Below are 26,925 nucleotides of genomic sequence, written 5' to 3' on the forward strand. Positions count from 1 at the left end.
GGAGATCAACCATTTATTTTAAATGTTCTTCACACCCATGAAAGTAGTTATCATATTCAGACGTAGCTCATCTTGATCTGTTAGTTGAAAATTTTGATTACAAATCAAAAGATTTTGTTTTCGAGTCTTGGATTGAACATATTTAGACTGTATTATATCTGAATTATAGGAGTTTTATATTTTTAAATGTTTGATTGAGTTAAAAACAAACAAAGAGAGTATAAATCTTCATCACAATGGATCCTCATTTCCTTAGAACTTGTTATCGTCGTAATTCCAATAGCGGCACAAATCAACCATTATCATCAACCACAACATCACACCATCTCATATCGACTCATCGCCATGCTTTTTAAATTTATTAGAATTATTATGTTTATCATTTTAAGATTATCATATAAACAAATAGTAATAATAAGCATATGATTATTATTTTTTATCTGATTAAATTTTCTTCTTTCAATTTCAATCTTAGACATACAAATTAATTTTATCTTTACAATCTCAAAAAACTAACGAATCAATATTTTATGGAAATTTTTTAGTAGATCATTTGTTGCTCAGTTTGGTCAAATTCCATTTTACCATAAGCAAACTAGGAATTTAGGGAGCAAATCAATAAGCTAAGGAAAAATTGTAATAACTTAGGTTTTGTTTGGGACAGCTTTCTTACTGCTTCTTAAAGCAACTTTTTAATTCAAAATTTTTAATTTTCCTAATAGAAAGCTATTTTAAGAAGCAGTAAAAAATCGTGTTGGGATATTATTCTTACTGCTTCTTAAAACAATTTTCTTTTAATTTTTTATTAAAAAGTTATTTAAAAAAGCAATAAAAAAGTCATCCCAAATGAAACCTGAGATACTCATAAGAAACAAACAAAATAAATACTCCATAGTGCAGAAAAAAAAAAAAAAAAAGTTCATCAGTTACTGCATAGTAATGATCAAGAATGATAATTTATTGAGTCTTACTGTTCAACAAATTTCAACACATTTGTTTAAACTTATCAGGAATTGTTGCTGTGACTTACAAAACAAAATAATCATAAAATTTTGATAGTTCAAGATGCAACTCAATGCTAAAAACTATCAAAATCTGTAACATTTTCTGGCAAAAACCAAAAAAATTATTGTATGTTGAAGGAAATAATTTCACTTGGGAAGAATGGGAACTTCACTTTGTTCCTGTGATGACCCTGCCAGTAAGATTCACGAGAGCCCTTCTTGATTTTATCACATCCTCATCATCACTTTGAGGGAGTGCCTCAATGGCTTTTACAGCTTCATCAGCATATTCTGCAGCTAACTCTCTAGTCCTATCAAGTCCTCTGCTCTTGTGAAGGTAGTCAAGTGCCTGCAGGTGCATTGAAAGACCATCAAAATAAACTACTAGCTGAGATCAATACAACTGAAAAAATAAAAAAATATATATATTACTATTATTAAATTTTAATTTATTTAAGTGTCAAGTTATTCACCGCATTTGATATGGGGGCTGTTTGGTTTGATGTAAAAGGAATGTAAATATTCTAAATGTAGGAGTTTCGAAAATATTGATAATTGATTTGAAGTTAAGGAAATTTAGAGTAAAATTCTAAAATGTTTGTAATTTAATTTACTCTCTAATTCAATTTTGATGTATTTAGAAATCGTTATATTTGTCCTATTTCAAATACAATGTAAATTATTTGTCATTGTAGCACCATTATTGTCACTGTCTGCAGCTTGCCATCGACTACCACCATCATTGAGCTTTATATTGCACTCATTTTACTTCAAGTTAAACTAAAAAAAACAATCATTTGTTTTTACTTTACGCTCATTCAAAAACTCAAAGTATTTCAAATACATAACATTCCAAAAACTCAACGTATTTCAAATGCATTACATTCCTTTTGCACTGCATTTTATTTTACTATGCATTTCTTATTCAGCAAATCAAACAACCCCATAGAGCATATTAGCTACATTGAATAAAACAAAATGATTTACAAGTGAACAACAAAAGGAAATCAAAATGAACATTCCAAAAGACACTTAAATAGAAGATCCGTGTAAATGAAATAATGCTTTTCAAATGTAAATTTGAGGAATTTATAGACAGACTATTTTGAACTAAAATTTTCATGCCATATAACAATACTCCAAGACGATTAAGGCATGGTAATCTCAGACATTACCACATCAACTTTATTGAGACCTCGGCTTCTCATCATCCAACCACTATTATTTGATGTTATTATGGCTTTGTTTGGGACAGATTTCTCATTGCTTATAAAACAAATTTTTAGTAAAAAAAACTCTAATTCAAAAATTTTTTTAACTAAAATATTATTTTAGAAAGCATTAAAAAAGCTATTCCAAATGAACCCTATGTCTGAAAAATAAGCAGGATCCAACCATTATCTGAGGTAAGATCCATTTAACTTTCTTGACATTTCGAAGCACAAAAGATTAGCAATATACTTACAAGTTCAACATCTGACCGATTGCCAAACCCTCGATCAACAACTTCTCTCAACTGAGGATACTCCTCCATAGCAAATAAAATTGGAGCCGTTACAATATTCTGGATATTTGTCAATAGTAAACATGTTATTTCTTTATCATTCTACGTTATATTTCTAAGTAATTCTAAACAATTACATTGCTAGCAATAAAAAAATGCAAACGGTATAAACTATCCGGCTAGGACATTTAGTTTAACAGAGAGGTTAAGTGTAATACAATCAAGTTGACCACAAAAATCATATGAAGAAACAATTTAACTAAGAAGCAGGACAATGGAAAAAAAATAAGAAGCTCTTCGAAAGAATATATGTAAGAAATGAGTGCATCATAAGAGTACTTTGTTAATATCAGACAACGAGCCCTTGCCAAGTGAACTTGATGAACCAGTAAAATCAAGGACATCATCAATCAACTGATATGCCATGCCCTGTGATGACAAAAATTATTTCTAAGCATTTTTAATCAGTACTATCATGAAGATGGACAAATGGGCCTACATAAAGGAAACAAACTAGAGAAATTATTTTGTGCGGACAACAAACCGTTCGGAGGTGAATCAGAGCGCACCACGTCACCTGGTACACAGCAGTGCATAGCCGTGGTACACAGCAAAAGGGTGATGTGGCGTGCTCTGATTCGCCTCCGAATGACGTCTGGTATCCACACAATAAATTTTCAACAAACTGACCAGATTTCTTCCATAATTATAAGCAAGCAGTTCCACTTCTGCGGTTTGGCCTGCAAGGAAAGCAATGGCCTTGCAACTGTTTGCAAACAAAGAAGCTGTCTTATAGAATGTCTTCTGCAAGTAATACTCCATGCTGTACATTGATATCATGATGTTTCAGATTAGCAAAAAAAGAACAGAATAATCAAGCAGCAAATGATGAATTTACTCTACGTGGCCTAACCATAATAGTGGCAGAAATTAATAACTATAAACAGAAACTTGCCTGCGACGTTGCTCCAATGAAGTTGTCATTTGCATTGTTTCGCCGCTTACAAGGTGTTCCACAACGATTGCCAACAAAGATATGACCTGTATGAATACAATTACATGAACAAAACAGAAATCCCTAAGAATCTTTTTCTGGTTAATAAGTGAAAGAGAGAAAATCAACCAGGTAGGAAAGGAAATAATAAAATATATAGTGGTAATAATACATGGAAAATATCTTAACGTTGTGTGTGTGGCCTTCATGTTTAGGTGTGACATGAACATGCTTCATTCAGAAGCGCTGAAGCCCATTACCTCTGTATTCTTTAGATTTGCAAGTGCAACAAATGCTCGTGAAAGTAAGAAGTCTCCTGCTAACACAGACAACTGCAGAAAAAATGTGATGATCATTTCAGCTTTAGTTCTTTTGAATATGCAGCCATTGAGCATTGAAGTTAAGCAGTGTTCGAACAAGTAAAATGCTTTATTAAAAAAAAAAGAGATGTGAAACATATACATGGAAACAAGAACTGCTTGAGGATTTTAATATAAGAGTATTAAAACTTTGCTAGTTAAACAATTAATGCTTACTCAAGTTAGGCTTTCAGAACTATCAAGTAGAAGTTATGTAAGGCGTGCGGTTACAACTAGAATATCATGGTACTCTCAAATGAACAACATGAAATAAATAAGACAATGTTATGGTTAAGAAACAAGAATCCACAGTTAACAAATAGATCTCTTCACCTTGGGTCCCTCACTCACTCTCTTGTTGGTGGCACTTTTAATGGAGGAAGATTGAGAGCAACCGAGCGATGCCACTAGGAGACAAATGGCGCCCAAAGTGTAGTCCGTTGGAGAGGTAGCCGGTGGCGGGTAGTCCACGGGATGACTAGCGAGCATCCAACGTCCGGGAAGAATAGGCTCCTCGATGGAAATTACTAGCGTGAACAACATGCGATTTAAGTAATCCTCCACGGAAGAATCCACGTCAAGGTTTACGTCGAAGAAAGGGGATTCAAGGAAGTTGGTTCGTCCTTGATCATCAAGTAAGAAACTATGGTCGACTTCCGGATCGGCCATGCATGATGGTGGTGATGGTTGGGAGAATCTCTCTTGAGCTTGGTGAAGAGGAGGTGAGGAGATAATGGGAGAAGACTTGGGAGGATGAAGGGATCGGCTATGGGTGGAGTTATTTGGGTTGAAACAAGTGATTTGGGGGACAAAGAGAAGAGAGGAAAAATCTGATGTTTAATTTCAGATTTTCCTTAATGGAAGAAGCTAATTTGAAATTCAAATTAACCCAATTAAGGGATTAATGGGGCCGGCAGTTATTAGGAGATTTAGGGAGGGATTAATGTTGCTTAGGTGGCAAAGTGGAGAGAGAGAGGGGAGAGGGAGGGGAGAGGGGTTTAGAATTAAGAAAACTGAAATTAATTTCAGCTCAAGTGAAATTGGAGGGAGAATATTTGAAATCAATTTTGAGTTTTAAATAAGGGGGAGGGGCATTGAATGAGCATTCAATGGGAAACCCCATTAAGGGGCCGGCGGCATCAAGGAGGAGGAGATTGGGGAGGAAGGCAGGGGGGTTTCCAAATGCGAAATGATGACTAGGAAAGAAAATTATTAAATCCAATTTGTTTTAATTTAAAATTGGATTCAACATAAAGAACTTTCCTAATTTGGATTTCCCAATTTGGAAAGAAGTTGAAATTTGAAATTTGAATTTTGAAATGATGGCTAGAGGAAGGGAGGGGAGGTGGGCGGATGGAAGGGGGTTGGTGGCAAGGTGGCCGGCCGGTGGTAGGATCAAGCTGACGGCTTGGGCTCCAAGGGACGGCGGTAAGTAGGTGGGGGTCGGGTTTTCCAAGCCAATGGGTGTGGTTGTCTTCTCTTGAGGTGAAGGGGGAAAGAGATTGGTGGAGAAGAAAAAGGAAATCGAGAATCACAAACCTCACACTTCCCACTAGAACTCACAAAGAGATCTAAGAGCTTTCTCCTCAAGAACTCACAAAGAAATCTAGAGGAGTTTTGGAACTCACAAAGAGATCACCAAGATAACTTTTCATTCATCAATAATCAATCCTCTTACATAAGAAAATAGCCATATATATAGGCTTCAAAATGACAAAGAAAACAAAAGACTAAAATGCCCCTTGGGCTACAATGCGACCAACTACCCATAAGGGCAAAAGCGGAAAAACTGAAAAATAAAATAAAATACTACATAAAATGACTCAAAATATAAACTCATGCTCGTGGCCATTGATCTCCGGTGTCTCCCATGATACATGTGTCGAAATTTCTGACGATGTCCTCATCAAAAAGTATATTGCTTTATTATTTAGAGTGACTAAGAAGAAAAATAAGCTACAATAGCAGAGTCAAGGACAAGTTAATCTTCAACCTGAGACATCATTAGCATCATAATTATTCTTGTTTTACACATCCTGGGTGAAATGAAATGCTAATTGGTTAATCAAAATAATTTAAAAAAAAAATGTTTCTCATCCAAACAAATTTATCCATCAAAACTGGTGCACCTCCATCTAAATGAAGCATCAAGAACACGGCACGGGGAAGTTTAAAGTTGTCAGGTTTCAAGAGGTGTTCCTGATAATAACTTCAAAGCTCATAAATCTCCTTGAACACATCAAGAAGTTTTATCAGGTGCACTGAGCAAGGTTCAGAGTTATCTGATTTTATTCTGGTCTCCTAGTAAAACCGATGAACTCATTAAAGTATATTTTAAAACATTTAAACAGCTTCAAAGAACTGAAAGTTTTCATGATCAAGCTGGTGTGTAACTCTGACAATAAATATTATGGATATGTTAAAATACCAACCAACATCCAAATTTTTATTTCAACATAATCGAAATTTGCTAGTGAGACCATTTGTACAATTTCAGATATCAGAAACAACAATTCAGAATATATATATATAAAGCTAAAAGCCATTAATGTTTGAACATAGTTAATTTGTTTTAATAAAATTCTCAAAATCCAGAAAATAACAATGATTTGTAAAAATAATGCAGTATTTCAGAATGACTAGGATGGTAAAAATTGTAGCATCTATACCTGACCAGTTCCTGCAATGAACTTATGGAGATAAACAAGTGTTGCAGAAAAATAAAAAATGTTGGAGACTGGACTAGTTTTATGATGCCATTTTCAAATTATGGCGATTACTTAAGAGATCAAGAAAGCGAAAAAAAGCCATCTGTAAAACTTTTATAAAACATGATATGTGGATTACAGAACTGTCACTGATTAGCCAATATTAGTAAAAGATAAAATGATTGAAGCAAAGGAAAACCATATTAAAAGGCAGCAAAATTAGATAAAATAGTGAGGGGCAAGGACGTGCAGTAAAACTTTATTAGAGTAAAAACTGCAAACATTACATCAATTTTTTAGTAAATGTGAAACGATAGTCAACCCTTATTGTTGGAAGATTGGTGATATCAAGAATTGCTCGCATGTGCACGGTAACAGCAATGCTTGTCCACGCTCAAATTTTTCTTCCCACGTTGATGTGCTCCCCAGAGTCGAGCACATTAGTCACTAACCGCAGTTCATTGTTTCATGTTCATTCCAATGACCCCTCTCGGAGGTTCCTCCTTGGTGTTGATTCTTTCTATAATTAGTGTCATGCACCTAACCTGTGCTCCTTCCCTATTACCTTAAGCGTGGGTGTCCTCGCCCATTCCACTTATAAGTCGTACTCCATTTTTTTGCTAACCCTTACTCAACAAGCTACAATAAATGTCATAGTGAGGGAACCCACTTCTCACTAGTTGGATGAGAAGAGCTGTCAAGTCCCAACTTACCCAAATTGATAAGTCTAAATAACCCAGATCGAGGAGACCTTCTAAACTGGCCTAAATTGGTTAAGAGACAAAGTACTACCTATGTTTGGTACTACTAGCTAAATCAAAACCTACAATTCCTTCAACGAATCCACCAATCATAAGGCGGGGAGCAAAGTAGTTTTGCTTCTTCAATAAGTCTAACAAAGCACAAAGCAAAAGATTGAAGAAACTATCCCAGAGTTCGTATAAAGCCCGATGCTAAACCTAAGGGATTTTGTCATCAACAAATTTGTCATGCACAAAGCTCTGGACCGATGAGTCTTTACCATCGACCTAACACAAGCTCCAAGGGCTAGGTCATCGGCATTCACTCTTTCATTAAGCCCGCCAAAGCGAAAAGCAGAGTGCAGAAGATGTGCAAGTTCAAGTCAGTAAAGACAAATCAAATAATCATTCATCAAGTCTATCGCACAAAGCACAGGAAAGAAGAAATTGAATTCATCATAAATAAGTTCATTAGCACAAAATGTTGAACCGATGACAATCCCAACTAATTCAATAAGCTATTATAACCGAACCAAAAGTAGCTACAAACATGACACTTGGTTCAAGACTCAGGCGTATGTTTGCTCACAAATTCAACCACCGAACTTTCAAGATAGAGAATTCTTCGGACAAAAACAAGAAAGAAAATTGTTGAAAATAAATGAAGTAAAAAAAATGGAGGCTAAACAAAAGATATTATTTCACATACTTAGCTCCTACCCAGCATTGACATCCATGGATATCCAAAAAAAAAGTTCTTAAAGATCCACAATGTAAACTATTTTCAAATAAAATGATCCACTTCAAGTATTCACCACATTTGTTGATGGCATTTATTGACCTCAATACTAATGTTGGGATCGAGTCGATTGCGCACAATGAGTTTCAAAAGCGAAAGAGCATGACGTCGCATGAAATTTACTCAATGCGCATAAAAAAACACCTAAATAGCCAAAATGACCTTCAATCACAAAACAGACAGCGCCAGCGTGTTCGGGGCAGCTGAAAAAGCTAACATCGAGACACATAGTGATCGGGATTGTGGATTAGCAAAAATTGAAATTTCGTGCATGTGGATCGAGAAGGCATTGAAGTGCGCGAACGATGATGACAATTCGACGGTGATGCCAAAGCATGATTAGTCAAAAAAATCTATATCAATTAATTATAAATAATAATTTTAAAAAAGAGAGAAGAATTAACATAAATCTAAATAAATTAAATTCTTAACTACCCCTCACTCTCTCATAACACTCTCCCAACCAACCCATTCACGCACACTAAGACTCACACACACGACCCACTTCTCTATATTTCAGTTTCCCTCTCTCACTCGACCCCATTACTATTGTCATCTTAGGTAACCCTTCATAGTCTCCTTCTACTTCCTCTTCTTCTTCTTTCCTTCTCCTTCTTCCTCCTTCCTCCAATTCTTCTCTTCCTCTTCCTCTTCCTCTTCTTTTTCTCCTTCCTCACCTTCTTCTTCTTCTCTTCTTTTTCTTCCCTAAACCTAAACATAAAAAATTTATTTCTCTCTCCACATCCCTTAAACCACCACATCCCCTTCTCAAAAAACCTAGCATAGCATTTCCCCGTCTGCTAAGCAAAATGATCACAAGTACTTAGCTTTTCATATATAGCATATTCTCCAACCTGCCAAGAAAGACGAACATGCATACTTATTTTCATGCATAACAGATTTCCCCTCCGCCAAGAAAGGCGATTACGAGTATGCATAGCATATTTCTCCACCTGCCAAAAAAGGCAATCACTGGTACTTAGATTCATGCACAGCAAATTTCCCCGCCTGCTAATAATGACAGTCACGAGTACTTAGTTTCACACGTTGCACTTTACAAAATAACTAGCATCGAGGTTATACCTCAAATGCACAACGATGAAGGCAGCAACGGTGAGATAATGATAACGACACCAACGATGCACACAATTTTGTTATATCATTATCATATATATAGGGTTGCAAATGAACTGAACCGAGCCGAGTATGTGAGTGTTCATGTTTGAGTTAATTTATTATTAGCTTGTTCAAGTTTGGTTCATGTTTGATTTGAGCTTTATTGTTTGTGTTCATGTTTGGTTCGTTTAAATTAATGGTGTTCATGTTTGGTTCATATTCGGTTCATGTTCGGTTCGTTTAGTACTTATCAAGCTTTAAACAAACAAGTCTTAACGAGCTATGTTCGTGAACATATTTAGCGATTTTTTTACACTATCAAACAAGTATGTTCACGAACAAATCTAATGATTATTCTTGAGCTATCAAATGAGCAAGATCATGAATATATACATGATGTATGTAACTTGAAGCAAAACACAAAGAGAAAGCAACAAAGAGAATCAAGACTTACTTTTAGAAATTTAAGACACCACTTGGAGAACAAAATAGACTAGGTAAAACAATTAAAATTCAGATTAGAAAAGAACCGATCATACAACAAACCCAAACAAAAGAAAGTTAGCAAAAGAAACAAAATAAAACCAAACAAACGTTATCCTCAGAACATCCTACAAGAGGACTCCTCACATGTACCGAGAGTAGGAATATATATTTCAAGATAATGTTTAGATATGCAAACCAAGGGTCCACCACTGCAAAGGGGTCCAATGTCCTACCAAACTCCTCCAGCAAATGCCACAAAAACAGCCAACAAATCTTACCAATTGAACCAGAAGAAAGATACAGGTGGAGTGGAACTTGCGTAGAGAAGAAAGAGGTTAGAAGCCCAGACGAAAGGTTGGAAAGAGCTCGCATGATTTCCGGAGGGAATGAGAAGAAGAAGTGGACAAAGCTCTCAAGCTTTTCCAAGAAGAACCTGCAGGTTATAGCAACTTTGCTCTCAATAATCACCACACCCTCTTCATCTCAAAATATCTCATATATATAGGCAATAAAGGGGAAACTAAACAGCCCCAAAACCTCTTCAAATCCACACATAAATGAGGGAATGAAAGGCCAACAGTCACTATACCGAAATCCCAAACGGCACAGCAAAAGAATTAGGAAAAAGGCCACGGATCCAGGCAGGTACATCACGGAACCCAGCAGCCAAACAGCCACCACAAATTCGGTAAAAGGGGGACCACGGGACATTAATTCAGAAGCAAACTGAGGGGCCAAAACCAGCAAGAAACCACGGCATCCCAAGAGACAGAAGGGAGAGGAAAGGGCAAGTTCCACTCACCTAAATATGCTCAATTCACATTTAATTTCAGAACTAAACATCAGCTTATAATGAGCTACACCTCCACTTGATAATAATAAGCTGACACCACTAGAATTCCAACAACTAAAGCTTAAACAGAAAACAGCCAAGGCCCACTTGAAACCAGCAAACAGTCCAAAGGACAAGGTGGACCCCAAAACCAGCAAACCCAAGGTAAGCATAACCCAAACCTTTTCCTACCATGATCATTGGATTTACCACCATCATTGGATAGCTTAAAAATAAAACAAAAAAATAGAAAATATAACTAATATTGTTCAAAACAAAAATAATGCAAAAATCTAAATGCATCAATACATAACTAGTATTTTCGAGCTACCAAATGAGCTCGTTCACGAACAAACGATCTAATGAGTTATCTCATATTTGTTCATGAACATCTTACACAAACAATTTAGCAGACATTGACAAATGCGAAATGTCTCTTGTTCATAAACAAATTCATTCTATTAAAGGTATAAAATAAAATTAAATTAAATTTATAATAAAAGGAGTAGCCTATTTAAAATGGAATTATGATTAATCTATATGAATATATTTATCGAGGTTATTCACGAGTTCTAAATTGAACATGAATCGAGCTTCTTATCGAGCTTAATGTTGAGCTTGTTCACGAGCTTCAAATGAAGTTATTCGTGAACATAAATGAACCGAACACATTAGTGTTCAACCTTGTTTAATTAAGGATCGAGTAATAAAAATGTTGTTCAAGTTTGTTTGTTTAGTTAGTTAAATAATCACAAATGAGTTTTAATCAAACCGAGCAACGAGTAGCTCGTTGAAAGTTTGATTCGCTTGCAGCCCTATTTATATACAAAATGAGGGGAGCTAGAGAGAGAAAGATAGGATGTAATCTCTCTTATTAGAGAGAAAAAGAAAAGAAAGAATGAGAGGGGATAAGGTGATTTGGTTAGAGTTTTGGTAGGAGTGATGTAAGGAGGTGGTGGTACTTAGGATGATGGGGACATCAGATTTCGACACGTGTACCATCGCCGGAGACGCCGATCGACGGCCATGATTCAGAGTCTTTATTTTTGATGTTTTATTTTATTCATGTCATTTATATTTCATGTTTTACCTTTGGTACCCCTATGAGAGAATTAGTGCTTGTTGTAGCCCAAGGGCAATGTTGTCTTTATGTTTCTTTATTTCCGGATAGCCTATATAAAGGCTTTGTCATTGTATTTTATGAATTATTGATTGAATGAAATTTTCTACTATTGATCTCTTTGTGAGTTCTCCACTTCCCTAGTTCTCTTCGTGAGTTCTTGAGGGGAGTTTCGTGGATCTCTGTGTGAGTTCCGGCATCCCTACAATCCCTTTGAGATCGTGAAGAAGAAGTGTGTGTGATTAGAAATTTCGAAATTCCTCCAAATTTCTCATCCCGTTTCCCAGCTCAAGAATTCCCTCACCAAAATTTTCCTTGCCGTCGGCCCTGTGTTCCGTCCAGAAAATTGGCCGCTGGCCAATTGTTTCCTCCCGCAAACAGCCCCTACCGACCCCCACACTCCCCAATTCCAGCAGCCACCGTGAGCCCCTAGCCCGCCAACCCAGCCGACACCCTGCCGCCGATCTTTTTTTTTTTTTCCTTTGGATCTAAACCTGTTCCGACCCCAAGTAGTGGGATAAAGGCTTGATGTTGTTGTTGTTGTTGTTGTTGGATCTAAACCTGTTGAATTTCAAATCTCCTCAATTAAATCAATTTCCTAATTAGTGTTCATCTATTTAGGAAAGTCATTTAAGGGGATTAATCCACTTTGAAATTCAAATTTCTATTCACTCTTAACAAGTTATTTTTGGCAGTTACTTTAGATACAATCAAATCTGAAATTCTAATTTCAGATTTAATTAGGAAATCAATTATTTAACCGTGGGCCCCAATTTCTAAATTCCTAAGCCTTTCTCTCCTTAATATTTGGCCGGCCACCCTTACCCATTAACTCTCTCTCCAATTACATTAATAGCCACCCATTAATTCCCCTAATCCCTCACTAAACCGCTGGCCCCCCCTTCTCTTCACTTGGAAACTAATTTAATTTTCTAATCAGTGTTCCGTCTCCACGTCTCCATACTAGACTCCAATTCCAGAAAACTGAAATTGTTTTCTCCTGAAGCTTTCTCCCCTACCCAAGCTCCCATCTGGACGTGACTTGTTCTTCTCCAACCAAATCCATCCTCCAACGTCAGCATTCTGATACTATTTCAGATTTGGTAATTTTGCTCTACCCCTTGGCCTCTCCACCTAAGCCGATCACCGTCCCTCTTGGAATTTCTCGGGGCAACCACTCACCTTCACCCCATGTCGCATGGCGAATCCCGAGTTCGAATGGGGGCTTGTGTTCGATGCCCAAGTAACCTCAACGTACTACGATCGCCGTTCTTTGACGCGGGATTTGAATCCGACGAAGACACCGTGGGAGATTACTTGGATCGGATCCTCCCGAGCCTCATCCGAGTCATTGATAGACAACGTCCGGACTACGAGTGGACCATCGACGGACGATTTTTCGCGCCTCCTCCACATCCTACGCCTTCCTCTCCTTCTCTACGGATCGCCGGCATCGTCGCTCTCGGAGTGGTTTCATATCTTGTGTGGTTCTTCTTCTCCCGCAAACCCTAGAAGTAGACAAATGAGCATAGCCTCAAGGTGAGACAATCGCTTTGTTAATCGCCGGATTCTCGTTGGCTTTTCATTTACTTTACTATTTATTGTTGTCGTTATTTTATAGATCTTGCTAATTTAGCGGTAATAACTTGCCTAAGCGTAGTTGAAATCTAATATCTCTTGGAAGCTTCAATTGTGAGAATCATTAAGATTGTATTATCATTATTTTAACAAATTTTATTAATTTTCTAAAATCCAATTCCTTGTATCACATCATAGGGTGAGGCTAGAGAGAGAAATCTCTCCCTCCCCCCAATTTTAGAGATATGAAGAGAGGGAGAAATATTTTTTCTCTCTAGGTAGAGAAAAAAGGAAATGAGAGTGAGAGGGGATGTTTGAGGTGAAGGAGGTGTTTAGAGGGAGAAATGATGGGATTTCTCTCTCTTTTAGAGAAAGAAAATGAAATGGGATAGGGCTTTTTGGTGGAGGAGGTTGTGAGGAAGGTTTTTTGTAAAGGGGTATGGTACTGTGGTGTTTTGAGGGATGTTGAGAGAGAAATAATTATTTAGGGTTAGAGTTAGGGATAAGTTTAGGGAAGAAGAAAAAGAAGGAAGAAGGTGAGTAAGGAGAAGAAGAGGACGAGAAGAAGTGAGGAGGAAATGGAGGAGAAAGGAAGAAGGAGAAGGAAAGGAGGAGGATGAGGAGGAGAATGGGAGGGGTTACCTACGAAGGTGGCGACAGTAGCAAGACGCCGGCAGTGGCGGCAGGGTCGCGTGGAGAGGGAGATCGAGAGGGAGAGAATGGGGTAGTGTGCTTGAGTGAGTGGGTCGGTTGGGAGTGTTATGAGGGAGTGAAGGGTAGTTTAGGATTTAATTTATTTAGATTTATGTAATTTCTTCTTTTTTTTTTTATTTCATCGCGTTCCTTTTAAAATTATTATTTATAATTAATTCATATAATTTTTTTTTAAATTAAGTGTGCCTCAGTGTCGCCGTCAAATCATCGTCTTCGTTCACGCACGCTAATGCCAACTTAATCCACATGCATGAAATTTTAAATTTTGTCGATCTACAACCTCGACCAATATGGGCGTTGATCTTAGCTGTTTCAACTGCCCCAAACACTTCGGCACGGTCTGTTTCACAAATGGAAGTCATTTCGGCGATTTAGGCTTTTTGTAAAAGTGCATCGAGTAAGATTAGCTCGACGTCACACTCTTTTGTTTCAAAATTCACCATGTGCGATCGACTTGACACAGACACTAGTATTGAGGTCAACAGATACAAGCTCAAAGGTAAACATTCAAACACGAGCTCTAATACCAAGTTTGGAAGAAGGCTTTTATTGTTGACTAATATGCAGCAAAAAAAGCACAAAAAAGAACAAAAAATAAAAAGGAAAACATCCTCAATTATAAAAAATATTACAATCGTAAATCACCTTTCTAATTTAGTATTCCTTTTTAATTTAACACTTTCATATGTGAATAGCATGCGTGATTGATCAGTTTGTTTTCCTTGTAATAAGGCCTTTTTAAAGATGTATAGCATGAAAATTAAAATCAAGAATATACCTTGTTCCCCATCACAGAATTTAATGAACCCATAACACAGTTTGTTTCTGCATCATCCAAAACGTTATCATGAAGGCGGCCTGCTACCTATTGCAAAAATTAAAAGACATCAATGAATGAGGGAAACGATATAAAAGTTCTTTGATATGTAAATTAGGAGAAGATTCAAAAGTGGGGGTCAAGAGATAAGAGTGAAGGGTATAATTTCCAACACCCTAATATTAATATTAAACTTTATAATACACAGAAATTAAATGTTTGTTCAGGTAGCCAACATAAATCATCTCAGCTGTCTCCGCAATACATTTATGCCTCGCATCCAGCTCCTTTAAGCAAATAAATACTCCATCAGCTGTCATTTGTGGTAATGGCATAGGCAAAGCCTTTGACATAAGCAGCAAGACCTGCACATATCGAGGATCAGCGACAACACAAACTAAAAATGGAGAATAATAGCAAAAAAAATTCATTGTCTGAATTAAAAAGATGGATGAAGTAATTTTGATGAGGACATCAGAAGATCAACGCCTGCAATCTAGAGTTTATTTTATTTTTGATGTCTTATGTACTAGTTATTAATGTTTTTCCCATTTTACCCTTAGGAGTGATCAAGTGATGTTGTAACCCGAAGGGCATTTTAGTCTTTGCTATTTTTCTTTTCATTATGCCTATTTATAGCCTAGCTTCCTTATATTGATGATGATGATTGATATGAAAAAAATTCAGCTTTTGCTTTTTGATCTCTTTGTGAGTTCTAGAGAGAGTAGTGAAGCCTAGGAGAGGCTCAAACGAAGTACCCAACAGCCTTTGCGGGTGAGCTCTTGGTTTTCCCATATCTTTTCTTCTTCTCTCCCATTTTTCTCCACCCGAGCTTCCTCTTTTCTTTTCCCCTACCCGACGGCCACCATCACCTCCCCTCCTTGTGTCAACCCCACCTCCCAACCTCATCACCACCGCCGGCCCAAAGCTTATTCCCCTCCACCCAAGCCAAATCCCCCTTCCCCCATGCCGCCGGCCCACTCTACAATCCCCATTATGATGATTTCCCTCATCATAGTTGCTTTCCTAAGTTAAGCCAAGCCAAGAGGGAAAGAATTCTAATTATTTGAAATTCAATTTTTGAATTTCAAATACTTTCCTTTTTTTGAAATTCTAAATTAGGAAAGTGATTAAACCTAGATATAATTTGAATTTCAAATTAGATTGGATATCATAATTCATTTCCTAAATCACATAGCTTGTTTCGGAAGCTCATAATTTCCTTCACACGCCGGCCACCCCCTCCACCCCATAGCCGCCGGCCACATATTTCTCTCCCACATTTTGATTTCAAATTTCCCATAAATGCTTTCCTAATGTGGCTCCCCTAATTTAGGAATAGAACTAAATTCAAATTCAAATTTGAATTTCAAACTATTCTTAAATTATCATCCCATAAATTAAGAGAAATCTCCAAATAATTTAAATCTGAAATTAATTTCAGATTTAACTATTCAATCCCCTTAATTACTTGGGTCCACCTCCTTAATACCCAACCCCTCTCCCTTCCTCTCTCCTTGGCCGGCCCCCCAACCTTCCCCTTTTAATTAATTACATCCCATAAATTAAGGATCTAATTAATACAATCCCCTCCCCACTTTCCCTCCCAATTTTCCCAATTATTCAAATTCAGATTTCAAAGGAATAAAGCTTAATTCCCCATTAAATCTGTAATTAAGTTCAGATTTAATCTACCCCTCTCCCTACCCCTCCAAAGGCTTACGTTTCTTCGTTGACTTGCACTTTAGGAAGATTACAACTTGTTGTCTTGCACTTTTGGAGATTACAGTTGCTTCTCAGAAGACCTCCAGCACCCTACAGCTGCTGTCCAGGGAATTTCTGCAAAGATCGTGTGCTGTCCTGCTGTCTGGATACTCCTGCTTGCTGTCCAGAAAGTTCATGGCTGCTGTCTGAATATCTCCGACGAGACGAGCTGCTGTCCTGCTCTCCAGGAACCCCTGTTTGCTGTCCTAAAAAGTCACAGCTGCTGTTCCAAGATTCCAGCAGTTTTCTAGTGTTGATTCGCCATCCGGAAGGCTCTCATTGGTTGCCAAGAAGATCCCACACAGTTGTCCACACGCAGGACTTCTTCAAGTTCAGCCACTGGACTCCGGATCTTCTCCCTCGCCCCTCAAATCAGATCTAATAATTTGACTACGGTGAACTCTTCCCCAAATCTCCTATCTTCCTAGTCGCTCTCAATTATGATTCAGTTGATTCACATAGATAATGTTAATTCTCATCCGCTATAACCTAGTGAATTAGATAATTGAGTGAGTGGATTCTTATAGTAACTAAACTCATTGTTAGTTTAGGGATCATCATTGAAAATCAATCATGTATGCATTGTTAGATTAAATTGACTGTTTTACGATCTTAACTCTTTTGTATGTGATTTAGACTAAGCTTGTTTTGCCGCACGTGTTTTATTTTGTCGTTCAAAATCAATGCAAAGATATAATTATTGTGCTCTAAAAATTAAGCGTGCAAACTCATTAAGAAAGTCATCTTCGCATGTACGTTTCACATCATATTTCTTCATGATTCACAAAAAAGATCGCAGTTTTTTAAATATAAGATGAAAAAAAAAAGAAAAGGAAGTGAGGAACAAGTAACATTAGAAAAAGAGACAAAGTATAACAAAATGTTGTATGTTTCTACAATAGCAAATCAACAAGCCAGCACCTATGCTATTGAACATGGTATAAAGGTTTAGTGAGAGATGTTCTCTTACTGCAGCTCTGAAACTTTTCCCCTGAGCTCCCATTCTGAAAAAGCATTCAGTAGCTAGAGCCAACTTTGGGACCTGAATTAAGTACATCGCAGATGAGATCAAAAAGCCCACAAATGTCCATATTTCATAGACAATATATAATGGATTAGGCTGAAAGATACTAAGAATAGTACCTCAGCAACTACCATCAACCTCAATCTTTTTGCAATGGCTGATAGCTCATCTGAAACAAGTGAAAATGGGTCCAATGGTTCCTGACAGGAACAAAAGTTTGACATGAAATATAAAAGAAGGTAACATAAACACATACTATAGCAGACTGCTCCAGATGTCTACAAATTAATTCAACTTAATAAAGGCAAAGAATTGTTAATGCAATGGAAATTGTCAAAGTTAAACAAATGGAGTTTAATGGTAGAATCATATCCTTCGTAGTTTTTGTATTTGTACAAGTATATTCAATTGCAAATGGCTTTCCATCATTGCAGAAGTACTCGGAAACTAAATGAACCTCACTAAACAGAAATATAATACCATGACCTGGAAATGTTTAATATACAAAGGTTTTGAAAGCAGAATAAAACATCAATAAAAAGGCATAACAGAATGGGATGAAAGGCTTGAAAATTGTAGGAAAATTCTTCCGAACTCTGGTGTAAGTATAACTCTGGTGTAAGTATAATGGAGACAATAGGTGAATTATAACTTCAACAAAGATAACTTTTACTGAAATAAAAAAGACAAGTTACTATTTCGAAGCTCTGTATAACCATAGTAAAGTTCAGATGTAATATGCACTGACAAGACTACCACTCTGGACCCATTCATCTTTATGTTCTGGATGCTTTAACACAAAGATAAATAAAAAAACTTAGAAAAAATGCAACTCTGACCATGTCACAAGCAGAAATGAGTCATTTTGCACATTACCAAACTGAGAGTTTGAAATTGCCAAAGCACAACCCAACCAGACAATTTTGACCGTTCAAGCTATTTTTCCAGTTATCCAAGACAAGCAATAAGATTAAAGAAATTGAAATGGATCGATCATGAAGAAATTAAAAAGAGTACCTCAATTACTGAAGTTCTATCTTCATAAGCCTGATATCTGAAGTCATGAAAGCCATGTGAATGCCAGAAATAAGTTTCTCTGCAACCTAACACTGACTAATCCACAGAAAGAATATTGAATATTTATAATCAAATACATGCATCAACTAAATAAGATTGATAATTGAGTACCAGCATAGCTTGTTTCCTGCAAATGTACCGCAACGGTTAAGCATAATAAACATAATATAGTAGCTACATATTTCATTATAAAAATGTTCAGTTCTGAGTTCTGTAGTAAACAAAACCAAGCTTAAAGACAGGTGAGTTTTCCACGGTCCTCCTCAAAAGAAAGTTTGACTTAGTAGGTTAGTAAGAAGAAAATTATTCTGTTGTTGCAATTGTGGGCTCTGAAAATTTGAGCCCGGCTTTTTTCAGCAAGTTTCTGGTCTGGGTTAAACTTTCAAAAGGCATATTATGTTGAAGATAAAATATTATTCATCATCATTTTACAAGGATTTTATGATCTGATTCTAAATTTCCCATAAGTGCAAACCCCTATTATTAATTACCCTAACAATAGAAGAGAGAACTTTCAAGTAAATATAATCAATATATACTAAAGTACAGAGCATATAGTATCAACTGTTTGCTTTTATGATTAATAAAATTTAAACCATGAGTTTAATGCTAATGTTGGAGGGATGATGGCGAATGAGACCAAGTTACCATGATTTTGTTGACTCAGGATGTCTTAGTTAGCAAAGATATTCAACCCAACATGACTGAAGGATAGTTGTTGGCAGTCATAGATTACTTCATCTAAGGGAATCATATATACCTAAGGTAGACATTTATCTAAGAGGGCAACTTTTAAGTCAATCTTAGCTAATAGAAGAATTTGCATCCTACCAAGTGCACCCTATTATTCACAACTTAATAGGGCTAGGGCCATTGAAGAACATTCAGGCTAGGTCATGAAAGTAATATAATGTTATCATTTTGCAATGAACACCCGAATCAAAGGGCCTTACTTATAATCAATATTTAGTGGCATCAAAATCACTCGATAAGAGGACATGTAATCTTTTGAGAGTGATAATAGCGGTATATCCACAAAATATTGGCTTTTAGTTAGCTGGGGTTATCTTAAATTTGTCACTCTAGACAAACCATTGCCAAGGGTGGGTAATTGGTGCTTCAAACTTGAGGCAATCAATTTTTCTTGAAAATATTTTAAATTTTATAAATATTAGACTTTTATGTTTTTATCAAGGTTCAAGCCACAAAATAATTTAGTTTGGGAATTTGAGGCATTTTGGTGATAGTATTTCTCTCCAATTGAAATTTGTTGTCAACACTGACATCATCAAGGAAAGACTATTTGAATAATTTGTAGATAGAAATGAGAGCTAATTTTTAAAAGTGGACCTCTCCGGTTATGATATACGATGACTACACACATCATAAGATTATTTGAAGGATTGTACTTTGTCATTTTAAATATTGTTGATTATGTCTGCTTGCTAGCATAGGATCAAATTTGTAAGTTTGCGTTGCTCGAGTTCATTTAAGCATTTTTTCTATCATAGATCTTGTCAATTCTACTCCTGTATGTAAAGGATAGAATATGTAATTAGAACTTAAGATTGTTCCATGCAAGTTTGACAATGATAATGTAAATTTTTTAAAATCAATTTTCATTTTAAATGGCATTGAAGCCATATGTAAACAAAATACTTAAAAAATTGATTTAGTGGACTTCACAAACAAGTCAATGGTTCCCTATCTAATGATTAGGTTACTTAGACTGTGATGGGAGAATTTAAAATTTCTCTTTCAATCATGATCATTTCAACTTTGTTGCATGGATATTTGTCACAAGATTTAAATCTAATCAACTCCAACCGTTAAGATGTTGGGGATCAAACTTGAAATGCGGGACATGAGACCCAATCTATAGGCAAAGCAACCCACTCGAGAGCATCGTACAAATGATCAATTTGAATTCGAGTTAAAAAAACTCATAGATTCTTTTTTTTAATATAATTGCACAATTTTTAATACAATTTCACACTTCTTAAGGAGGTTTAAATTTTAATTTCTCTTATTTTTAATCTGCGCATCATTCTCAAACTTCAAGTTTAGGAAATTAGCACATTTGTTCGAGAACTTGTGGACATTTGATTTTTAGCAATTTGATGTGCTTTTTAAGGGACGTACTCATGGCACTTCTGAAAATTTACCGTGACTTTTTCTAGCATTAGAATGCTTATCGAAGAAACTGCAAGCTTCTCATAGTAGTTCATGCTTCTAAAGGTAGAAACATTGTAGTTCAACTTGTTCCCAACTTGTACGACATTCTCCAATATTACATTCAAACATTTAAAATGTTTATCAGAGCACATGTGAATAAGTTTTGGATTTAACGCTCTTGCAGGGTTTCTGATGTACTACTTGATGAATTATATGTTTCTCAATGCATTCGCACATTTCTCAATGAACTCATATGATGCAGTTGTATGCTTGCACAATTTTTTGGGCACTTTTACAGTACACTTGCACGTTTCTCGGTGCACATGCGTGATGCATTTGCATGTTTCTCAGTGATTTGCATTACACACTTGTACATTTTTTTGTGTATTTGCACGGTCCACTTGAACATTTATCGATGCATTTATATGACGCAGTGTCATATTTCTCAATGCACGTGCATAATGTATTTGCATGAATCTTGATGCATTGTATTTGAGTTTAATTTTCTTTATGATGCATGTAAGAGATTCAAAATTATTTAGACTTATTATTTTCATTAATGTGTGTCATTAAAATAAGCACAAAGTTTCTTTAAAAGGCCACAATTTCGCCTACTATCCACTTGCACGTACGCATGCAGATCCAATGGTGTGCGAGTTACAATCCTTGTGTTTTGAGATATGATACTAACGTATTTTATTTATGTAGAATAAATTCTCCTCCTACAAAAACATTTAAAAAAGCAAGCATTAGAACAACATGCACAAGTTACGTAAGCACAAATTTTCCCATCATATTGAAATAATATGTACAGATGCTTAACTTCTGAGATTTTGAAATATAAATATATGAGGGATGATGACAAAGGGCTTGTGACATTATAATAAGGGCAAATACACACTCTCTTTTTCTCCTCTTTTTCTTCTTTTTTATTTTTTATTTTTTTAATTATCCTTTCTTTTCTTTTTTACTCCTTTTTTTTTAGCTTTTTCCTTTTGTTTTATTTAATATATACATAGGGAAATTATATGTGTGCAAGAGGGAGGAAGGAAGAGAGAATGAGCTAGTGGGAGAGAGGAAGAAACAATGAGAGTTAGAGATTTTGAGAATGATAGAAGGAAAGCGAGAGTTAGAGTGACTGAGAGGAAAGATGGCAAAGAGAAAATAGTGATTTGCATAGTTGAGTTTGGCGGCGACTGAGGGCAACTTTAAGGTCGTCAACATTGGAGGTCAGGTTGGTGACTAAGTGAAGCTTGACGGGCTAAGGGGGAGGGAGAGTTATATTGATTGGGGGATTTGTCGATGTTGGGTATCGTGAGAAGGTTGTCGAGTGGAGAGAAAATCGCCAACGATATCGAATGAGCGATGTTTGAATGATTTTGACATTATGATCATGTCTCCATAATTTACTTTGTGAAATGAGCAATGATCGAGCTATTTTGATTTTGATCAAAATATTCATTTAACTTCATGTGATGTTGCATTTGGTGAGCGCTATTGCCATCTATGTGAGGTTCCTCTAGCTTGGCTTAGAGTTTAGACTGAGCTAAGACTGAGCAAAAGAAAATTGATGCATTTTTGTTGTCTCCCTTGGTGTGCGATCATAAGCTATTGTATTTTTAGTATTATTTAAAATATCAACTCTTCACCCTTAGTTGTTTAAAAGTTAATTATTAGTGGCAAAAGTGACATTTTTTTTCTAACTTAGTGCCTAGTCATACCATTTTGTTTTTATCCAGTATATCACATTTATCAAAACTTTTGATTCAATCTAATCCAATTAATTTTAGTCCAAGCCAACCTATAACTCAAATAGCAAATACCAAAAATAAACCAAAACGAAAAAGAATATTTTAGCTTCAGTCAAACAATAATTTAAATTAATGAAACCAATCTTGCAGTGTGCATGAAGATCTCCAAATTTATAAGTTGACTAAATCACAGTCGTTCTTCCAAAGAATATGAAGAAGATGATTATGTGTATTCATATTCTTCTTGAGAGATATCCATCCTTAAGAAATTAAATGCTAAGGCCAACTCAAAATTATTAGAAAACTTGGACCTCATGCATACTATCATGATTTGCAACCTAAAATAATTAGTATAAGTGTTAATATTGAGGATTTTATTTAATTTAGAGGATTTAACTAGCCTCCAAATGATTCAGCTAATCTTTTGGTAGGAGATCTTTCTAACCATTTGCGAGTACCCTCACCATCCAACCTTTTAAAGTGAACTCCGTCATTACAGAAGAGGTATCTACAAACCAAGCTAAATCACAAGTTCTTAATTAGATGGAAGAATAAGCCACCCATTAAGGACACATGGGTCACAAAAAAATTTACTTAGAGACACTAGCACAGTAGCACCACAACTTACTGAAGAATACTTGAATTTCAACTTTGTAGAGCAGAGTTCTAACGTTTGGAGGGGAATTGATGCCAAAAATCAAGTGGTAGAGCATCATAGCTCCATTAGCAGAGCAAGAATTCTGGATGAGATATAGAGCTAAGATGGCTCCATGACAAGAATAAGATCAAACGCCAAGAGAGCTTCGTCACCATACATAAATAATAAAATGCCTTAATATGAAAAGTATTAAAGTTGTAATAATATTTGAAGATTGAAATTAAAATTTTGAATTTTTAAAAATTTAATCTTTAACCATTAATTCTCCCCTATGATGCACCGACACGCCTCTTAAAGAGGGTATGCAGTGTCGGACACGTGTCAGACACGGACACGTGTCGGACACGGCATGGACACGTGTCCGACACGGCATTGGAGTGTCGGAATTTAAAACATTAAAATTTAAATTGGACAAGCGTGTTCGATTATTAAATGATAAAATCGTCCGTTCTATTTAGCCTTTTCCACTAACGAGAAGCCCTATTTTTCCAATCCACGAAAGAAATCTTCTAGGGCGGACCGGGAGAGCTCACAGTCGACGCCAAATGGAGCCCGCTGCCTTCGCCTCCCGTTCCTTCGTCATTTCTGCTCGGCCAAGCAAAGCTCGTCTTTCCCATTCCTTCGTTCTTGCGTTATTTCTACTGTCATTCGAGGCAAAGTTCGCAATCAAGACCAAACAGAGCACCTTCTGCGCGCGAGAGAGCCAAGACCTGTAAGTGGATTTCGTCATTTCTTCTCTTCATTGTTAAAAAACCTAATGTATATGCTCGGTACCGCTCGGTATCGCTAGGTACATGCTCGGTACCGCTCAGTACATGCTCGGTACTGGTAGGCACATGCTCGGTACTGGTAGGCATATGCTCGGTACTGGTAGGCACATGCTCGGTACTGGTAGGCACATGCTCGGTACTGGTAGGTACATGCTCGATACTGGTAGGTACATGCTTGATACTGGTAGGTACATGCTCGGTACTGCTAGGTACATGCTCGGTACTGGTAGGTACATGCTCGGGAGGGTAGGTAGATGGGTTCGAATGCCTTGATGATATGGGATTATTAGAGGTTGCAAATCTTTCTCTAGATGAACCAGAGTTTGAAGCAATGATATTCAATGATGATGATATTGAAGGCCAAAGACCAACATCTGAATCTAATTTTATCATTCCCTCTATTGAGTAGTTAAACCTTTATGTTGTATTAAATGATTTTTTGCTTATATTTTTATATTTGTACTAGACATTTTGTACTAAACATCTTTATGTTATAAGCTAAACAAGTTATCATAAAATTGATTTATTATTGCTTGACATTTTTACTATAATGCCACCTTAATTTTTATATATTATATTAAAAAATTATTATGCTGCGTCCACACCGCACCCGTGTCCTATATTTTTAAAAATTGTCGTGTCCCGTGTCCGTGTCCGTGTCGTGTCCGTGTCGTGTCGTGTCGTGTCCATGTCGGTGCATCATAGATTCTCCCTCAATTGATTAATTTAATGTTTGAGTATGGAAGGATTTTAATTCACTTTTTTCACATGTCCTATTTAATTTTTCTTGTTTGGATGCTATAAGGGCAGACCCTCCCTGACTAGGAGTGGAAATGGAGTGATTCCACTTCAATTCCATATTTGATTTCTTAAATTTGAATTTTTTTTCTTCCTTCCTTAGTTTCTTTGAATTTAAAATATTATAACATGATATAATCATTTAAATATATTTTTAAATGAATGAAAAAGAGCTTTGTTATTTGACAAAAAAGTACATAAATTGTTCTCTTGAGTTGAGGCTTGGTGGTTGACCCATGTGTTGTTGGTGGAAGAACTAATTATCCTCTTATATAATTGTTGATCTCTCTTCCCTCATCTTCTACAACCATATCAACATCTTTCCCTACATCTTTATCACCTCCCATTACCTTTACCTAGCCCCTACAAGCATTAAATAATCCATACCATCATCCATAAGAAATCAATCAAACTAGGTCTTCTAATGACCTATTATTGGTCCTCTCCCTTCCGTCGCCCTCCAAACCCTTGGATTCCCACAAAAAAACACTAAATTTGACCTTCATACATTCATTTAACACTTTCAAGCCTTTCCAACCCTAAATACACCCCAACCCAAGATTTCAAGACTAGTAAAAATCAGCCCAAACTAAGCTCTTTGATTTAGTTATGATCATGCATCCCTTACACTTCCCTAAACCTTTTGAATCTCCACCAAAAATTTCAAACCTCAAGGGCTATTCCAACATATAGTACACCCTTCTAGAGCAAGATAGATCAACCCTTCTAAGGCTAGGTCATCCTTGGCATGGGCGTGATACAGAAGATAGGGATCTAGAATAAGTGAAAGTGCTGTATTGAAACTTGAGATGAAGACATGCAAGAATGAGAGCATTTTGAGCTCCTCAATACTTTCAAAGTAAGAAAAGAGAATTAATGCAAAAAGAAAATGTTGATTTATTACTTTCATCCCCTTGCCCTCCCTAAATAAGGGTATTTATAGAATACAATAATAAATAAACTCATGGCTAACCCCAACTAACTCAAATCAATTAGATTCACAACAACGCCACTATTTATGTTTTGATGGGAATAGTTAATGGAGTTTTGATGAATACAGTTCATCATGCCCATTAGATCAATAAACTTAGGAACATAAATATTTTAACCTTAAAAAAATTGAATTCATTGAAGTTTGCATAGTCATCTGTTTGATAAAGTATGGTTCATCACATTCCTCTTCCAAATTTGTATTTCTTGTTGGAGCACTTGGGACTTCTTAAAACTACAGTTCAACAAGCTCATAAAAACTAAATACTTATAGTTCAGTACATTCATCTTAATATTCATAAAAACTAATTCTTGAAGGGCCATATTGCAAAAATATCTTGAGATTCATTGAGTTCAAGAAATCGACAGGCCCATATAGTTCAGCAAAAACATCCCCTCTTCTGCTATTTCTGCAGCTTGAACCTATTTTGAAAAGGATGAAGTCTTTTAGATCGGAAAAATCAATACACCCAACTTTCGAAATCAACCTAAACCCATTAATGAAACAGTGCCCAGAAACTCAAGATGGTAAAATCGATGAAATCTCAAAAGTTATATAATGTTAGGAGGAACCGTCTCGTTACAAAAAATAAACCAGCTGTAGAAATCAATAACCGGCTCCGAAATAAGAGATTAAAGCAACAGAAAAGCTTTGAAATTCGGCTTCTTCCCGAAAGAATATGTTCAAATGTCAGAGATCTAAACAATAGAGTCAAAACATGCAATGGTGCTACTCAAAAATCTCACCTTTGGGCATGTCATAGCAGGACCTCTACAATAATGCGGCCCAGGGCGTGCTGCACAATAGAATCTCTCTACACTTCGATAATGGAAGGTCGCTCTGGAGCTCAAAATCCTCAGAGTCGTCCTCCCATACATCCTGGAAGGCGATATTCGAATGCCTAAAAAATAATCAAGCGAGTGGCTTTCCTGGAAGAATTAAGATACTTATTGGTCAACTAAGAGGAAGCCACTGCTATGATTTTTTTTCGGAACATTTAGGTCAAATTAAAGTCAACTCATATAAATAATATACATGTCAAATTCAAATTTAAAATTTTTTGATTAATTTGAATTTTTTTATTAGTAGTCAAAGCTCTCAATCAATAGATCATAGTGTCCTATTAAAATCACAAAATTAATATAT

At 36.2% G+C, this 26,925-nt stretch overlaps 1 protein-coding gene across 3 annotated transcripts; it reads right to left on the reverse strand.

Annotated features, from left to right (window-relative positions):
- Nucleotides 1–937: 937 nt before the first annotated feature.
- Nucleotides 938–26,758, reverse strand: LOC110114708 (solanesyl-diphosphate synthase 1, mitochondrial-like). 3 transcript variants are annotated; one of them, XM_028694669.1, is made up of 13 exons: nt 26,526–26,758; nt 18,748–18,763; nt 18,577–18,668; nt 17,679–17,759; nt 17,506–17,577; nt 15,008–15,136; nt 14,733–14,819; nt 3,763–3,834; nt 3,464–3,549; nt 3,199–3,331; nt 2,848–2,937; nt 2,470–2,568; nt 938–1,353 (listed from the first exon to the last, which is right to left on the reverse strand). In XM_028694669.1, exons 1-13 carry the CDS (start codon nt 26,655–26,657, stop codon nt 1,174–1,176), a joined length of 1,269 nt encoding a protein of 422 aa, XP_028550502.1. In that variant the 5' UTR covers nt 26,658–26,758; the 3' UTR covers nt 938–1,173. The 3 variants fall into 3 exon arrangements, with proteins under 3 accessions (XP_028550502.1, XP_020703322.1, XP_020703323.1); XM_020847663.2 differs by lacking the exon at nt 18,748–18,763 and having other exon boundaries at nt 1,174–1,353; nt 18,577–18,672; XM_020847664.2 differs by lacking the exon at nt 18,748–18,763 and having other exon boundaries at nt 1,174–1,353; nt 26,526–26,668.
- Between the last annotated feature and the right edge of the window lie 167 nt (nt 26,759–26,925).

Source organism: Dendrobium catenatum, unplaced genomic scaffold, assembly GCF_001605985.2.
Source record: "Dendrobium catenatum unplaced genomic scaffold, ASM160598v2 fragScaff_scaffold_54, whole genome shotgun sequence".
NCBI classification, from domain to species: Eukaryota; Viridiplantae; Streptophyta; class Magnoliopsida; order Asparagales; family Orchidaceae; genus Dendrobium; species Dendrobium catenatum.

What these genes read in the sequence shown, in the direction of transcription:
- LOC110114708 (XM_028694669.1), bottom strand. Translation starts at nt 26,657, where the DNA reads ATGTATGGGAGGACGACTCTGAGGATTTTGAGCTCCAGAGCGACCTTC. An exon ending in GGAAAAGTTTCAGAGCTGCA is followed by an intron (nt 15,137 to 17,505) that starts GTAAGAGAACAT and finishes CGATATGTGCAG; the next exon opens with GTCTTGCTGCTTATGTCAAA. An exon ending in ATCGGTCAGATGTTGAACTT is followed by an intron (nt 1,354 to 2,469) that starts GTAAGTATATTG and finishes ATGCACCTGCAG; the next exon opens with GCACTTGACTACCTTCACAA.